Source organism: Pelophylax lessonae, assembly GCF_965119305.1.
Source record: "Pelophylax lessonae genome assembly, chromosome: 9".
Taxonomy (NCBI): Eukaryota; Metazoa; Chordata; class Amphibia; order Anura; family Ranidae; genus Pelophylax; species Pelophylax lessonae.
In genome coordinates, this window is record NC_138776.1 from 66875045 (window position 1) to 66893348 (window position 18304).

General features: G+C 42.8%; 1 protein-coding gene across 1 annotated transcript in view; it reads left to right on the plus strand.

The window, feature by feature from the left end:
* Positions 1 to 17836, plus strand: part of MKI67 (marker of proliferation Ki-67) — a 56342-nt gene extending 38506 nt beyond the window's left edge. Inside the window, exons 15-22 of the mRNA XM_082268849.1 lie at positions 1792 to 1834; positions 2843 to 2926; positions 3856 to 3996; positions 5297 to 7384; positions 7685 to 8092; positions 10571 to 10807; positions 11653 to 13017; positions 17210 to 17836. Coding sequence (XP_082124975.1) covers positions 1792 to 1834; positions 2843 to 2926; positions 3856 to 3996; positions 5297 to 7384; positions 7685 to 8092; positions 10571 to 10807; positions 11653 to 13017; positions 17210 to 17319 — 4476 coding nt within the window. The 3' untranslated portion in view covers positions 17320 to 17836. The remainder of the gene's footprint in view (positions 1 to 1791; positions 1835 to 2842; positions 2927 to 3855; positions 3997 to 5296; positions 7385 to 7684; positions 8093 to 10570; positions 10808 to 11652; positions 13018 to 17209) is intronic.
* The last annotated feature ends 468 nt before the right edge of the window (positions 17837 to 18304 follow it).

The window sequence follows — 18304 nt, forward strand, 5'->3', positions numbered from 1 at the left end:
TAGTCGCTGGCTTTAACGGCTTGGCCGTTGAAAGCAAGGTGTTGAGGTATCTCCGATTCGGTGATTCCTACCCTTAAGGCCAGGAAGTCTGTCTGAGAAGATCTATCGTCGTACGTGGAAATCATACCTTTCTTGGTGTGACTCGCTGCAGCTGCACCCTCGCTTGATTTCTATAGCTAGGGTTTTGGCCTTTTTACAAAAAGGGTTGAGCAGCGCTTGGCGTTGGGTACTATCAAGGGCCAGGTTTTGGCCTTGGCTATTTACTTCCAATGTGCATTGGTTACTCAGTTTGATTTGTACTGTCATTCAGGGAGTATGTTATCTGGCCCCTCCGAGGAGATCCCCGTTACTGCCGTGGTAATCTGGCTTTGTCTGTTCTTCAAAAGCCTCCTTTTTAGAATATTGGGGGGGATTTCTCTGCTTTCTTTTTCGCAGAAGGTTGCCTTCCTAGTGGCTATCATTTCTGCTCGCAGAGTCCGAGTTGGCGGCGCTTTCCTGTCAGCGTTATTTGGTGGTGCACAGGGATAAAGTGGTCCTCAGACCTAATCTGTCTTTTTCTCCCTAAGGTGGTGTCGGATTTTCATCTTAATGACATTGTGTTGCCTTATGTCCTAAGCCTAAACATCCCAAGGAGGTTGCCTTGCACTCTCTGGATGTGGATCGGGCAATAAGGGTTAATCTGATGGTTACTGAGTCCTTTAAGAAGTCGGATTTTGTCCTTCCGGACGGAACTCGCAAAGGTATGGCTGCGTCCGCTGCTACCACTTCAAAGATGGATCAGGCAGACGGTTGTTCAGGCTTATTCACTCAAGGGTCAGGTTCCCCCTTTCAGTGTGAGGGCGCATTCTACTAGAGCGCTGAGTGTCTCTTGGGCTTTTCGCCATCAGGCCTCTGTACAGGTTTATAAGGCAGCAACTTTGTCTGTGCACACCTTTACAAGATTTTACAAGGTGGATTTGTTGGGATCTTCGGATACCTCTTTTGGCTGCAAGGTTTTGCAGGCTGCTGTTTCATAAGACAATGTTTTTTTTTTTTTTGTTCTCTAAGGGGTCTTTACTTGGGTGAGCTCCTGTTTGGTTGAGCTCTGTTGCCCCGTTGGCTAGATTTAGCCTTTTGATGTTGTCGCTGTCTTTTTTTTTTTTTTTTTTTTTTTTTCCACCCCTCATGCCTATACTGCTTTTGGACGTCCCTCTCAGCTCAGAGATGAGGCTGTGTTTGTCAATGGAAGATGGAGAAAACATGGTTTTTGTAATATCTTACCGTAAAAATCTTTTTCTCTGATGTCCATCGACAGACGCAGCACCCGCCCCTCTGTTTGGGGTTGGTTCTTTTGTCTTCACTGCTTTGAAACTAAACTGATGTGCTGGGCTCTGGCAGTGGGGGTTATGCAAGTAGGGACAGCCCCTAGGGCGTGTACATTCAAATTGTCCTGCCTAGACTGATGGGGAGCATAACCCACTCAGCTCATAGAAATGAGGCTGCGTCTGTCGATGGACATCAGAGAAAAGATTCTATGGTAAGATATTACAAAAATCTTTTTTTGAAGGGGCTTACACCGTGACTTGGGTTTAGATATAGAACAGGGTGTGAAGCCCCCAAATCTCAAATAGGAACGTGGGCAGGGAGACATCCCTCCCTAGGCTTCAGCTTTCAGTCGACTGTTTAAACTATTTAACATGCTATGCTTTAACTGCCCCCTTTGAGATGTTTTTTCCTGGTTTATGAATTGATGTCTATTAGTGTTTTCCCACAGCTGGTAGAGCTTCAAATAACACTTTCTCTTGTTTCCAGGCTTTGACAATTGATCCTAGAAATGCAAGTGAAGTTTTAAAATGTAAGTATACTTTATAGATTCAGATTGATCCGGTTAAAAAAAAAATGGGAGGGCTCTTTGACTATTGGCCTGCTTAGGGAAAATATTCTATGGCATATATGGCTTTTTATTATAGCTAGCTGTGTGACATTTTGACTTGGGCATTGGGCAGCTTTAAATGGTTCATGGAATGACATATTTGTCCTTAAGACTTTCCTTGCCAGCTCTGCTCCTTGCTGCAATTAAAACGTAACCGGGTCTGCAAGATACTTTCACTTTAGAATCCTGTGGTAGCCCGTCCTGTGGCTAGATGTTTAGAGAATAGGTTATGTAAGAAAAGGAGATTAGTTCAGCTGATGCAGGAATCCTGTGATTATTTGCTTGGGTGTTTAGTCATGTGAATGGCAGCTGTTAGAACCCAGTGCTTTGTCATTCTTGGTGTCAGGTGACAAAATATAGCTGGAGGTGCATTTAACAGGCCCACTTATTGATTTTAAGGGCTTTTACCAAGTATGGCTCACTGCCCACAAGTTTTTTAAATTTGGCTAACAATTGCATATGACACATACCATACTGTAGGCTACAGTCTACAGAGAAATCTATACTGTTTGAGGCTAGAAGCAGTGATGACATTATTCTTCATCACATGATGGTATTCGGAACTAGCAATCTGCTGCTAGACATTAGCAATAGGAGGAAAACTGTGTGTGGGGTTTTTTTTTATTTTGAGATGGAAGACAGGAGTGCTAAGGGAGTAATAAGTATGGATAAATAAGGGTATGTTTGAATGGGCTGCTTAAAACATTCTGATGTTTGTAAGGAAATGCATAATATAGCCTTGTAAGACACTGCTACACGTCTCTTTGCAATGTGTTGGGTTGCTATTAAGATTGAATGGCACCAACTTATTTTTGCATGTTTCAGGAGTGCTTTTTAGTGCCGCCCAATGTGTGAACCCAGCTTATAGGAAATGGACACATGTCCCTTTTTAATACCATAAATGTTTTTTTTTTTTTTTTTTTTCCATAGCTGTTGGAGCAAGCTCTAATACACCTGCAAGGAGAGGAAGACCTTCCAAGCGTCTTTCCCTTCCAGCTGGAACTGATACTGCAGGTATGACACTTGGCTGATATATTGTATTTTATTTCCTTTAAGATTATTCCATACATTTGCAGCCTGCCAGCAACATTTGAAAGCTGTTAAATCCAGGAACGTGTGCCAATTTTAATTGCAAAAGTCCATTAAAAATATGGTCCTATTTGTTCTACGTGGGTAAAGTGTGTAACTTTTTTAGTGCACTTAATTCAGGCCTGATATTAAAATGTAGACGTTGGAGAAGTTAGTAACTGTGGTGCAAGCATTAGCTTAAACTTGTACAAAATTCCTCAGAGAAAATTCCTTTGCGTAAGTAACAAATGGGTATCCACTTGCTTCATACGGATACTGGATCAAGTTGAACTCTTGCTAAATAGTTGAAGTACATGTAAATTGTTTTATCTGGCAAAATATTTGCAAGCTATGATTTGGTTGACTGCGTGGTTTCAGCCTCCTGTTTTACAAACCTATTCGGTTATGGATGAGCTTTTACGCTTTCCAAGTACCCCCTGAATTCCCCTTTTAAGCGTCTGATGTATAATATGTTAAAACTGATGGCACTCCGTTGCAGTAGAACCTAATGCTAAATGTAGAACTTCTCACTCGATCTGATATCTTCTCTGATAAAGTATAAGATATAAATATCAGTTCTAGCAGCTTCTATATTTTCCCTGAAAGAAGGCTTCATTTTTTTTACTTGTTCTGTTAATTGGAATGAAATCTGGAGCTGTAATTTCATGTCAGATGCATTCTTGTTTCTTGTGTGTGTGTTTTTTGCCTTCGAGTAAATCCTCTTCCAAAATGCATTTCTTTAAACTGCCCCTCTCCCACCCCTAACATGCGGGGAATTTGGAAACAAATCCTGGAATGCTTAGATCTTTATAAGATTGCTTCAACTTAATGGTATATATTTTATCTTCTACTAACCTTGGTGTATTTTCATACAGCGAATGAAGTACAGAAAACTATGGCTGTGGCAGAGTCTGAGATTGCACAGGAATCTGGTGTGCAAAGTATCAATGAAGTTCTAAAATCTGCCCATAAGAAAGGCAGACCATCCAAGAATTTGCCAGCCCCACTAGCATCTGGTGAGTTAATCCATAAGGTGCTGAATTGGCTTTTTTAGTTAGGAATGTATCGGTACTAATGATTTGGGTAGAGAAAATGCATTTTCTCAATTTGCACACAGAATAAGAGCCTGTAAGATGTCAAAAGGAGGTAACATACATAAGCATATGCAGCATCGGTTCCCTGCCTTCAGAGTGTTGGTGATGGTCAATCACTGGCTCTCCTGTCCCTCCAGCGTTCTTGAGCACTGGGCTGGGAAGAGGGTGAAAGCGACTGACTTGGCTTCTTAGCAGTGCATTGAGAGGCTGGGTCTGCTGCAGGTCAGGCACCTGGGTGAATCCTAACATTAAATTCGGGATCCCTCCAATGCCTGGTTCAGCTGAGAGACGTCAAGTGACAGCGGCTTCAGCTGAATCGGTTTCTAGGAATGTGAAATTTGAAGTGCACTCCTGTGACCCTGAGATGTAGGATCAAGAGTTTTGACTTTCTCCTTTTTTAAAGTGGTTGTAAATCTCAGTCATGAAATTTGAATTAAGCACATATCTGTAGGGTTTACTTTTCTCTCCAAACTTCTAAATGTTGTGCTTCATTGCACGGTTATCAGCATGAGTCATTTCTGAAAAAACATACACATAAGAACATGAGATGACATTTGTGTCGGGAGGGAGAGGAGCACAGAGCTTGTTTATTCAGAATACAGCTCTGCATGTTCCTTTGTTCCTCTGCCTAATGTGGGGGGAATGTTCCTTCCTTCAATCAGCTCTCGCACTTTCTCAGAGCTGTAACTGCAGTTACCTTCCTTCTCTGTTCTCTTCACAGATGCATGAGGATTTTATCACTTTAAAGGGGTGTAGAGAAGAGGGTTACAGTTAAAAGTCAAATTTATGTAGGAGGATTGTTACATCTGTGTATCATCGGAGGCTATTCATTTCACTGAGTAGATGTGAGGGTTTTCAACTAATTTGAAAAATGTCCCAGCTGGGTGGGTGCGAGGCCAAGCCTCGTTTTGTGTCTGTATACACACAGCCTTGCTCAGGGCAAGCCTGCTCATTCCCCACCCCCATAGGAAGCTGCTTCCTTTGGTGGCACATGGAGAAGAGGAGCCAAGAGCGCTGACGAGGGAGTCTAGAAGATAGGGTTTTCAGGGTGCCTGGTTAAATACCTGGTTAAATAAGTGTGTGTGTGTGTGTGTGTAGAGAGGGATTTATAGGTGTTTTATCCCATTTTGCTATTAAATGAATTTTACATTTTTTTTTGTATTGTCCGATTATTCTAATTTGTGTTGTGCACTTGAGACTGATAATCGATTTAATATTACAGAAATGCCTAAAGAATCTGCACCAATTCTTGAAGCGATTTCACCTTCTCTAAGAGGGAGACCTAGAACCGCCCCTGAAGTACCAAAGGAGCCTCAAGCGTCTGATGGTGATGTGACCTCACCTGTGCGTAGAGGAAGACCTAGAAGCACTGTTCGATCTCCTGTAACTGACAGCATAACTTTACAAGCAGATGAGGGAGCCATTTCACAAATACTATCGGAATCTGTTTCTGATGTGGTAATGTCAGCTTCACGTAGGGGAAGACCAAGAAGTGATGCTGCAGCTCCTAAGGAATCTATTTCTGAAGTGACATCACCTAATCGAAGAGGAAGAGCTAGCGCAACTGTAGCAAAAGACAGCCTTCCTGCTGAGGAAATAACTTCACCTTCACCTGGAGGAAGACGTAACGCTGGTTTGAAAGCGGCAGAAGAATCTCATCCAGAGTCTCAGGAGATTACATCACCTACACGTAGGGGAAGGTCCAGCCTAACTGCAACAGTAACAAAAGATCTAGCTCCTGCTTCAGAGATTACTTCACCGACACGTAGAGGTAGACCTAGCACAACTTCAGAAGTTGCAAAAGAACCACATCTGGATTCTTCTGATAAGATCCTTTCACCTAAACGTAGGGGAAGACCTAGTGCAACTGAAGCCCCTAGTGATTCTGTTCCGAATGAGAAAATTATCTCACCTTCTCGTAGAGGAAGATCTAGTATAGCTACAGGAGAAGGAAAAGACTCTCTTCAAGCTGCTCCTGAGAAGATTACTTCACCTGCGCGAAGGGGAAGACCAAGTTCCACTGCAGAAGCTACCAAGGATTCTGAGAAAACCACTGAGAAGATTACATCACCTGCGCGAAGGGGAAGACCAAGTTCCACTGCAGAAGCTACCAAGGATTCTGATAAAACCACTGCTATAAAGATGGCTTCTCCATCCAGTACTAAAAAATCAAAGATTACTCCTGAGGAACAGAAGGAATCTCATACAGTTTCTGATGCCAAAGTAATATCACCATCACGCAGGGGAAGGTCTGTAGAAGCAGCAAAGAAATCTACGTCAGTTGCTAATGAAGTGGCTTCACCAACACGCAGAGTAAAAGTTCAGGTCACAGAAATGATACCCCAGGAATTGGACTTGGCTACAAATGAAAACCTTAAGAATACCAGAGGGAGACCCTTGCGGACAGAAGATCTTTCCAAGGAATCTGCATCTGTTGCAGCGGTAACTCTACAGAGTCGTAGAGGAAGATCTAGAGACCCTGTAGAAGTACCAAAGGACTCTAAAGTTGCTAAAGCTGCGGTAATCTCCCCAGCACACAGCAGAACATCTAAAAGCACAGTTGAAATGCCCAAGGAATCTTCAGTTGACAAGGAGACACCACAGTCACATGGCGAACACTCTAAAAGCACTGCTGCTACTAAGGAACCAGTCCCTGATGTTGCTACATCCCGTAGAGGAAGGTCTAAAGCCTCTGCAGAATTACCCAAAGATTCTGCAATAGTAACTGAGGAAGCACCTACGACTCGTAGAGGAAGAGCAAAAATCCCTGCAGATGTTCCTGAAAAAGTTACTGATGGATCTCAGACCCTTAAAGGAAGGTCTAAAGCAAAAACTGATCTTCCTGAAGAGCCTGTTCCTGTTGCAAGTGAAGACCTAACATCTACACGCAGGGGAAGACCTAAAGCTGCATCAGTAATTAAAGAGCCTGTTCCAGAGCACAGTGTTGTAGCCTCTCCTGCACGCAGGGGAAGAACAAAGGTTGTAGAGGAACATAAAGGGGCTGTTCCAACAGCAAATGACGTCAGCTCTCCTACTAGAAGAGGAAGACCTAAAACTACAGCTATTCCTAAAGAGCCTCTGCCAGCAGCAGATGATGTGACTTCTCCCACCCGAAGAGGAAGAAAGCTTTCAGAGCTACCTAAGGAGCCTGTTCAAGCAGCAAGTGATGTAACCTCCCCTGCACGCAGAGGAAGAGCTAAAGCTGCAGCATTGGTTAAAGAGCCTGTTCCAATGGAAAAGGTAACCTCTCCTGTACGCAGGGGAAGGACAAAGGTTGCACAGAAACAAAAAGATTCTGTTCCAGCAACAAGTGATGTAACCTCTCCTACACGCAGAGGAAGAGCTAAGCTTGCAGAAGAGCAAAATGAGCCTGTTCCAGCAACAAGTGATGTAACCTCTCCTACACGCAGAGGAAGAGCTAAGCTTGCACCAGAGCAAAAGGAGCCTGTTCCAACAGCAAGCGATGTAACCTCCCCTACACACAGAGGAAGAACAAAAGTTGCTGAGGAGCAAAAGGAACCTGTTTCAACAGCAAATAATGTAGTCTCTCCTACACACAGAGGACGACCTAAACGAACAGATATTCCTAAAGAACCTCTTCCTTTAGCAGATGATACAACCTCCCCTACCCGCAGAGGAAGAACAAAGCCTTCAGAGCAACCTAAAGAGCCTGTTCCAGTAGCAAGTGATGTAACCTCCCCTACACGCAGAGGAAGACCTAAAACTAAAGAGATTCCTCAAGAACCTGTTCAAGCAGCAAGTGATGTAACCTCCCCCACCCGCAGAGGAAGAACCAAGCTTCCAGAGCAACCTAAAGAGCCTGTTCAAGCAACAAGTGATGTAAGCTTACCTACACGCAGAGGAAGACCTAAAACTACAGGCATACTTGAAAAACCAGACAGTGTGGCAATGTCGCCTGCACGCAGTGGAAGACTGCAAAACAGCGAAGAATCTCTTCCAGTTTCTGCTGAGGTGACGTCGCCTAAAGTTAGAGGAAGATCTGCTAGATCTACAGAAAGTAAGCCTTTTTTTTTTTTTTTGCTTAGTGTTACCCAAAAAAATAGAGATCCTGTTTTGCTTATAGCAGGTTAATCAGCACAGTGCTTGTGCTGTCTAACCTGCCCTTCTGGAAACTGTAAAAAAAAAAAAAAAACCTGCCTGATAATGCCACTTCTGTGTCTCCCTCGTGCTGATCATGGCTAATGAGCCGTGACTACCGTGGTCTGCCTGCGTGCCTCCATCCGCTCTCTCCTCTCCCCTGGATGGCAGTTTATCTTTAATTGATGCCAAGTGTGGAAGACCACCCCCCCCTATAGACACGTGTTGGGGGGAGCAGAGTAGGCCATTTTCTGGGTGTATGTGAAGGAAGGTGGAGGTGGGAGTTCCACACTTCTGGGTGATTTCTCAGGTCAGCATTGACCTAGGGAACGGAAGATCCCATCACTGAATCCAGCAGGACACTACGATTCCCCAGTTACTTTATGGAGGCCTAGAAAATGTTTAATGTTTTTTTAGAATAGTGACTTTAAGGCTATATGTGCTAATGTATTTAGCAGTTTTTTGATTAACAGTACATTTACAGTTTTACCTGCAAAAGTATCAGATTTTTGCCAGCCAGTCCTGTTTATAAAAATTATCTACTCCTTATTGGGTTGACATTTCTTCTTGGGCCTCAGAAGCTGAACTAGGCAAGTTTGGATTGGTTAAAGGGGAATTTCTGCTTGTTTGCACAACTGCCACCCCCTCCCCTCCACTGCCACATTTGGCACATTTTTGGGAGAGCAGGTACCTTGTTTTGACATGCACCCTCTTCCACTTCAGCTCAGGGCTGTGATCTGAGCCGGAAATTTGCTTTCCTCCGCAGTCTTCTGGGGCACATCACAGGTCCCAGAACAATATGGACCATTCACAAGGCACGGCACACCTGCGCAGTAGGAAACCGGCTGAGAGGCTGGCACCTTAAGCTGGTTGAAGAATCCGCTCGGGTGCTGACATCGCTGAATCCCTGGACAGGCCAGTGTGCTTGCATTAAAGTTAGCAGCTACAATATTTGTAGCTTATAACTTTTACATTTTTTGGGAGGAGACTGAAGATCCTCTTTAAAGACCAACTACAGGAACAGCAGAGAAACCTTTGTTGTCCCTGCACTTCAATAGTCAAATGTTAATTTTTTTTTTTTTTTTTTTTTAAGCGCCTGCTGCTGTCAGTCAAATCCTGTGGGGAGGGAGCGGGCAGTGGGGCCAAGTCTGTGTATCTAAACACACACAGAGCCTTGCTCAGGATAAAGCACACAAGAGTGCCCATCAGCGGAGAACTCTGAGAATAGGAAGAGCTAGGAGTGGCAGTAGGATATGTTTCCAGCAGCCCTGTGTGAAAACCATTGCACAGAGCATGCAAGTATAACAAGTTTTATAGGGGGGAAAAAGCCTTTTGATCACTAAGTCTTAAATGTTAGTCGAGGGCTGTACTTCCCTACCCAAAACCTGCTCCGGTGCTGTTTTTCCCTGAAGCTCTGGTCTGTGGATGGAGTCTTGGCATTGAAAATAATGCAAGGCTGTTGGCCCTGCATTGTTTGTGGGTTAGGCACAAATGGGGACTCTGGCAAAGAGCAGCTAACCAGAGGAGACTGGAGGACTGGCAGTGAGTATGGGGGGAGTCAGGTAACTAATACAGCCTCACCCTAGACTTAACTAGCATTTAACCCTTGCCATTTGGACACCCTACAAGGTTTTTTTTCTTTGTCACAAATCGGGCTATGGAGGAGAGAGAACTTTTGTCTTGCACATAATCTGTGGCAGTTTTTTTTCCTTTTTGAGTAGCTTGTGTATGTACACTTTTTACTTTTAAAGCATGGGTGTCCAACCTTTTGGCTTCTCTGGGCCACATTGAGTGTAGAGAAATTTTCTCGGGCCGCATATAAAATATATACTATAGTTAAGGTATATAAGTAATAAAATGCCGCTGCGCCCTTCCCGCGCGGCCGCACATCAGTATACAGAGGTTTACTTCTTCTGAGCGATAATAAAGGAACACTCTAACCACCATGACCACTTCAATGATTTGAAGTGGTCATGGTGGTAGGAGTCAGAAACACTGCACATGCTCACATCCCCCCCCCCCCCCCCCCCTCCGAGGCAGCCTCTGCCTACCGTTAGTTGGAAGCCGCTGTGGCCATGCCCCCGACCCGACTTCCTTCCTCCCCAGCAGAAAAAAAAAATTGTCAAGGGGCAGTGGGCCGCATTGCCTGGGGTTCTGGGCCGCATGTGGCCCCCGGGCCGCAGGTTGGACATGCCTGTTTTAAAGCAAACAAGAATTTGTGTAAAACCACTGTCTCTGAACAGGGGTCCATTGCTCACCAGGAAAAATCTAGAATTTAAATTTGTAGCACTGACTATGATCTGGTGGTTAGTCCGTAGCTTTTGTTCAAGCTGATGGCTTGAGTTTCACTTTGAACTGACATTTTTTTTTTCTTCAACTTTTTGATTGTTGCCTTTAGAAAAGACAGACATTTCAGAAACGCAGGATGATGCAAAGGTTATTGCCAAAACAACTAAAAGAGCCGTCCATCGCCAGACTGGTAAAAACTCGAAACTGAATGTTGAAGAGCTACCACAATCGGCAGATGTGTCTCAGCCAGTGGAGTCAAACACCTCATCTGTACAGTCACCTGTTCCAACACGAAGAGGCAGAGGAAGAAAAGCTGTGCAAAATAAGCCATCTACAGCTGCTGGAGGTAAATTTTGTCCAGATTTTCTTTATTGCAACAGTATGCTCAGTGTGAAGGAGTAGTGGTTTTAGTAGTGACAGTAGCAGTGGCCTGATCCATCTTTTGGTTTATGTATTCAAGTGTGTGTGTATAGATAGACTATGTAGTTCATCAATTAGGTGATCTCTCCAAAACATGAATATATTTTGTCTCTTAATGACACATGTACCAGAAAAATACTTATTCATCCTTCCAGATTTCCAGTGAGCTAACTTTTTTCTGTAGTCAGCTGAGGTCATTGTAGCCGTATTAGTGCACTTGCGACAGACAATTGAGTACTGTCCGTGATACTTTTTTATTTGCACTAACATACAATTTTTCAGGACAAGCTTTCGGGGTATGTCCCTTTCTTCAAGATCCAAGCAGTACTCATTCACAAACTGAAGACTCTTTAGTGGGTTTTTGTGAATCAGTACTGCTTGGATCTTGAAGGGGACATACCCCGAAAGCTTGTCCTGAAAAATTGTATATTAGTGCAAATAAAGTATCACGGACAGTACTCCATTGTCTCTGTAGTCAGCTGCTAATGTTGCACCAGAATCCTAAGCAGTGCCCTACCCCATTGACCACCTGTACTGCAAAACTCATCCCCTACTGTGGTGAAACAGAAAGTGTGACTGTGTGACAGTGGTGCTTCTCCATAAATATAGTATGGAAAGTGAGTGCACCAAGTACATACTGTTATTGGCATGATTGCCAGAACAATTGGCAGGTGTTTTTCATGCAGGGTTTTTAATGGCAGCTATAGGTGAAGTGGTGATTTGGTATTATTTTCCAACTGCTGTAATGTGTTTTTTTTTTTTTTTTTTAAGATGCTGCTGATCCTAAGCTAGAGGAGCCCAAGTTGGGGGCAAGACACAGAAGCCAGTCCAAAAGCCTTAATGAAACATTAAAGGAAACTGATGTTCTTGACCATGCAAAGAGTCCAGCAGCTAAATTTGATAAAAGATCATCCAAGAATCAGAAAGATGTCGATTCTGAACTTCCTGTTGAGGAACTGACTAAGAACATACGTGGCAGGCAGAGCAGAACTGCTAAGAAGGGTGACTCTGCAGAGACCAGCATAGCAGAAGTTACTAAATCCACAGATTCCCCTCAGAAAAGAACTCCTACAAAGGGGAGGTCCAGAACAAGAGAAACCAGTGATGTGCCTGTAAAAGGGCAGGAATCCAGACCTATTGCTCCAGTGTCCAAACAAAGAGGAAGAAAAAATCAAGAGAGTGCAAACGAGTCTCAGGTGCAAACTGAATCTACAGCAGTTGAAACATTTAGAGCCACCCGAGGTAAGAGGGGCTTTCCTGACAGTGAACAACCTCAGCCAGTTGTTGAAATAATAAAAGGAAAGACCACAAGGAGCAAAGCTTTAGGTGAGCAGAGTGTTCAAGAGAAGCCTTCAAAAGCTAAATCTGTACAGTGGCACCCTCTGCTGACCACTGATGAAAATGCAAAAAGAACAGATGAAGCTGAAGAAATTGCTACTGAGGCTGCTACCCGTGGTAGTAGATCTAGGGGTAGAACGAAGCCTGACACATCCGAGCCTGTCCCTGCTAAAAGATCACGTAGAGAAAATCCTGAAGACAAATCTGAACCTCCAGCTATCTCCGAAGCCAATACTGCGTCCAGTGTTGCCAATGTTTCTGCTAGTAAAGGCAGGAGAGGCAGAAAGCCTGCAATTCCTCAGGAACAGTTGGAGGAAGACAAAAGTTCAGATAAAGAATCTTCCTCAGTTGAGACAGAAGGGTCTTTTGGTAAACAAGCTTTACATCCAACTAGAGGAAGAAAAGCAGCAGCATCTAGCAAGGCTTTGGACAGCGAGAACAACGAAGTGGATACTACTGTTGTGTCAACTTCAAGAGGAAAGAGGGGTACTGCTGCCAGCATTGCACCTGCAGAGAGCACAAACCAATCCCCAGCTAAACACAAAAACCAGAAAAAAGGTATTTTGTCTAACGAGAGCAGCAATGAAGTAGAAGGGGTAGCAACAAAACCAGCAAGAGGTGTAAAAAGAAGTTCTGCAAATGAAACGCCAAGCAGTGACAATGCAGACACAGAGAATGTCCCTTCTGTCCATGGAAAACGAAATACGAGGAAAACAAAGGCAGAAAAAGGCAAACCCACTAAAGAATCTTCAGTTGAAAAACTAATTGTCAGTTCCCCGGCAAAAAGGAGGAAAACTGGTAAGGAAGCACCGCTTTTACAAATTATGTATCTAGGGGGGGGGGGGGGGCTACTTTTAAAACGTGCAGCAGTAAACCCATAGCAGCCAGCTAGTCAGTTTTTCACTATCTGATTTCAGTAAATGAATTTGGTTTCTATGGATCATTGCACTTGACTATTTCTTTCTGCAGTGCCTTAAAAATATGGTGTTTTTTTAAAACTGATCTGGCCTTAACCACTTACGGACTGGCCAGTGGGTATTTATGTCGCTACGTTGACATTAAATGCCAGGGTTATGGCAGCAGATAGCTGCCATAACCCTGCATACCTTTTTTTTTTTTTTTTTAATGCCGTGCGTTCCGCTTTAACAAAGTGGTTCCAGTAGCGAATTCGCCGCGGAATCACTTTTATGGGTGGCGGAAGAGGTGCCCCTCCCACCGCTTCCTAGTCGTTTTCACTGCTTACCGGAGCAGTCGGTAGCAGGGGTAAATTAGCTGGCCCCCTACTCGACTCTAGGCCTTGGACTGGAGTGACGTCATATGTCAATTCCTCCCAACAGCCTTAATGGGCCCTTTTTGCTTTTTAGTGTTGATTTGAGATCTGAGGTCTTTTTGACCCCAGATCTCACATTAGAGGACCTGTCCTGATTTATATTAAAATGGATGTTTACATTCCTTGTAATAGGGAAAAAAAGTGATCAAAGGGACATTGTGTAAAAATATAAAAGGTAAAATAAGAAAAAAAATTTTTTAAAGCTCCCCGGTCCCTTTGACCTTGCGTGCAGAAGCGAACGCATACGCAAGTCACGCCCACATATGTAAACTGTGTTCAAATCACACATAAGGTATTGCCGCTAGCGTTGGAGCGAGAGCAATAATTCTAGACCTCTAACTCTAAAACTGGTAATCTGTAGAAATTTTTAAAGCGCCGCCTATTTAGATTAACCACTTAAGCCCCAGCCCTATTTCGGACATTTTTTGTTTACAAGTTAAAACCAGTATTTTTTCCTAGAAAACTTAGAACCCCCAAACATTGTATATATTTTTTAGCAAAGACTCTGGAGAATAAAATGTCGGTCATTGCAATATTTTTTGTCACACGGTATTTTTTGATACATTTTGAAAAATCACATTTCACTGCATTTAAAAAATACTAAACAGTAAAGTTAGCCCATATTTTTGTATATTGTGAAAGATGTCACGCAGAGTAAATAGATACCCAACATGTTACGGTTTAAAATTGCGCACACCCGTGGGATGGTGACAAACTACGGTCAATAGAGATCTCAATAGGCGACGCTTTAAATTTATTTGACGATTACCAGTTTAGAGTGGGAGTGTAGCTCTTTTTTTTTTTTTTTTTTTTTTTTTTTAAATTATTGCCCACGCTCTAGCGATCGCGGCGATACCTCACGTGTGGTTTGAACAGCGATTTCATTCGCTGCTCGACTTCCGTATACATTTTTTTGGGGGGGCGGCTAAAAATTATTTTTTCCTATTTTATTATTTTTTTTTAACTTTATTACAGTTTTAAAAAAAAAAAATCTGATCACTTTTATTGCTGTCACAAGCAATGTAAACATCCCTTGTGACACCAATATGTAGTGACAGGTACTCTTTATGGAGGGATCGAGGGTCTAAAAGACCCTAGACCCCTACACTACACTTCCATGTATGCAAAACGCCGAAAACGGCGTTTTTGCATACAGCCGTTTTTTAAATTTGCTGCCTTTTGCAGCACAGTAACCCAGAAGTGACGTCATGGACGCCGGCTTTGATCGTAACTCCATCCAGCCGGCGGACGGGAGCCCCGAGCAAAGTCACGGGAGGGGGGGGGGAGGGAGGGAAATGTCCCCTCTTGCCTACCCGGGTAACGATCGAGCGGCTCCCGAGCCGCATCGGTCGTTACCGACGGAAAGCCGACCGTTGGCACTATACCACGGTACTGGGATGGTGTCTCTAGCTAGAGGCATCATCCCGGTATACTACCGCAAAGTCTGCCGACGTAAATATACGTCAGTATGCTGTAAGTGGTTAAGTATCAATGTTTGTTGACAATCCACAAGCATGTGCAGTTTTGAAGCATGACATGTTGGGTATCGATTTACTCTGCCTAACATTATCTTTCACACTATAGAAGAAAATCGGGCTAACTTTACTGTTTTTAATTCAAAAAAGTGTATAAGTGTATAAATAGGCCTGGTCCTTAATTGGTTAAAGTATATCTAAAAACTTTTATTTTTTTTCTTGATGGAGTGGAGAGGGATTGGAACACCTGTCAGGTTTTATTGCTGTCTGTGCCCCCATTAGGGATATTCACCACCTTGTTATGTCTTGTTTATCATTATTGAAAGTATCCCAAATTTTGGGTTGTCCCCAGAAAAATAGGGGACATTTTCCAATAGGAACACTAGTTCTGGTGACCTGGGGGGGTCCCCAAGAGATTCCCTTTAATGTGCACGGATTTCACTTCCTGCTTTGGCTATGAGGCAGGAACCTAACTCTCCCCATTGAGACAAAGGGGGCTTAGTTTGAGTGACAGCATTGGGACTTATCCTGGCAAAATCGTGGCGCGATGGGGTGCCATTAAGTAATCTCGTGCGTCCTGCGATTTTGGGTTTGTAGGCCGTATTGCAACAATTCCACCAGCGTTTCAAATCGCCTGGGTGTAGACGGAGCCTTAGAGCCGGTTCACACTGGGGCGACTTGTCAGGCGACTTGGTCGCCTGACAAGTCCCTGTGGGTCGCCTGCCATAGATTAGCACAGGACCCGTTCTAATAGGAGCGTCACAAGTCGCTCCGACTTAGAAAAAGGGTCCTGTACTACTTTGGGGCGACCTGGAGGCGACCTGCATTGACTTCAATGATATGAAGTCCGTGCATGTCGCTCCGAGGTCGCGGTGCACGCTTTGCACCGCGACTTCACAGGTCGCCCCGGCAAGTCGGATCGCCTCAGTGTGAACCGGCTCTAAAGGGAGCCTGTCACTTTGCCTATGGTTCGTTTTTTTTGTTTTTTTTTTTTTTTTTAATGCTTAAACTTTTTTGGTAAAAAAAAATCAAAATGTGGAATGAACTAGTATACATACTGATGGATTAGACAGGCCTAGCAACAGTGAACACAGGTTTACATAAGCACATAATAAAGAAAAGCCATCCAGCCTTTTGAAAGTCCATTAGCAGTACCAATGCCAAAAATCTAAATGATAGCTGCTGAAGAGACGCATTACATTAGGAACAAATGTCATTGCAAGCAGAACGGTCTCTAAAAGGACCAAATTAGTAGTGTAATGGGAGACTTCCATGAAATTACCTATTTTAAATTTCTACAGGCCCCTGACACAGCTGGACCAAATTTTATCGGATTCCTTTGGAAACCCACAGGCAGTATAGGTCACTTTATAAAGAGATAATGCATTGTTGACCTCTACATGTGTAAATTTAGGGACTCTTTTACACTTTTTCCAGTGCAGTTATTGCTTTGTTTGAATAAAAGAAAAATCGCAGCAGCACCTTTTTTGTTCTCGCAGTAGCTCCTCTCCAGTGTCCAAGGAGACAGGGATCTGGGGTACATATATTGGGTAACACTAATTTCTCTATTCATTGATACACAGCTCCTGACCTTCATAACCATTGGGTTATACTACCCCCTACACGAGTAGGACACTAGGCAGAAAAATCTGGCTACGCTTATTGACAGTCCCAGAGGGTATACGCCTTCTCCCTGCTATAGGTTGTTTTTTTTCTGCCTATGCAGAAAGTTCCTTGCTGGGATCTCTCGTCCTGGCAAATTTTTTTTACAATTTTTTGTTTTCTGAGAGGTCTACAATCAACTGCCAGACTGGGCTGGATAATCTAGATCAAGTGGTCACCCCAGTCTGGCCAGCAAGCGAGCACAGACGTCAGCTGCAACATAGCCCCACTGGACAGGTGGCCTGCAGGAACACAGGGGTCCTCTCCTGCTCCTTGAAATGACAGCTGAGCCGCTTCTCAGCCGCATCGGTTGTCATTAAAAATATAAAAGTTAAAATAAACCGGTTATGGTAAGTAATGTGTGTGGTCAGTATTTTGCAGTCGTTGGCCTAAGATTCTTCGTATCTGCTTGGTTTACTGGTATTGCCTGCATTGTTATCTAGGTTAGGAAGTGATAGTTTCCCTTCACCTTTTAGGCGTGTTATCTCACATTCTATAATGTGTTGCGTTTTTCTTTCTCCAGAGGCAGCTACCAGTGTGACTACAACAAGAGGGAAATTGAAACAGACGTCCAATCCCAAAAACATAGAAGCAGCAGTGAAAGGCAGAGCAAGCACACGCAGCAGAAAGTAATCCACCCACTCAAGAATTGTATAAATTATATATTCTTACCTAGTAATAGATCAGTTTAAATCTTTGTAAGTGGTTTTAAGAAATTTTAATGTTTTTAAATTCTATAGCACTGTTTTTTTTTTTTTTTCCATCGATTGTACATTTTTATATTCTAATTTTTTTTTAAATCTTATTTTGTCATAAAAACCTTACGCATAACTGTGACTGGAAATTTGGAACAGGTTTTTCTTTCCCAGGTTCATTTAACATGATTTTATTTTCTATGTATTAGGTTGGTGTACATGTCAGATCAGTTACCAGTCTTTTTATATATTGTTATATGTGTGGTTTATAATAAAATTATTGGAATGATTCTCGTCACATTTATAATTCCCGTTGCTCCATGTGATGCTGGGAGATTGTATTTGAATCATTCCAGTCTGTCTGTAATTATAACTTTTAAACCAAATCACAAATGTCTTAAGTATTTGTTGTGGACCTCATATCGAAGTATTTAATTTTTTGTTTGTAATATATCTAAAGCATTTTTTTTTTTTTCTTAACCACAATAGCTGATAAAGTGGTATTAATGTTTTTTTAAGCTGTTTACTCCTGTGTGATAGCTAAAAAAGCACCATAAGAATTTTTTTTTACAAAGTCCAAAAAGGCTAGTTTTTTTCCGTCCAGTTTTATGTAATTGTGGCAGCTTGTGCTTTTTCTTTTTTTTTTTTTTTTTTATTTGCCTTAAGTATTTTTTAATGTTACAAATCGAAAAATTTTTGAAGGGTCGAAAAATGTTAAAGAATGTTTCCTTTTTTTTTCCCCCCCATCAGGTAGCCATGTTGTATTTTGAACTGTTAATGGGCTGCAGCCAAGGAAATGGTTTTACATGAATGTTTTTAACATGAAGTGCCTCAGCAATTTTTTATACATATGACTAATTCATAATGCAATACGGCTACCTTGTGGTTTTAGATGAGCAGTGTTCAGATGTTTGATTTAATAC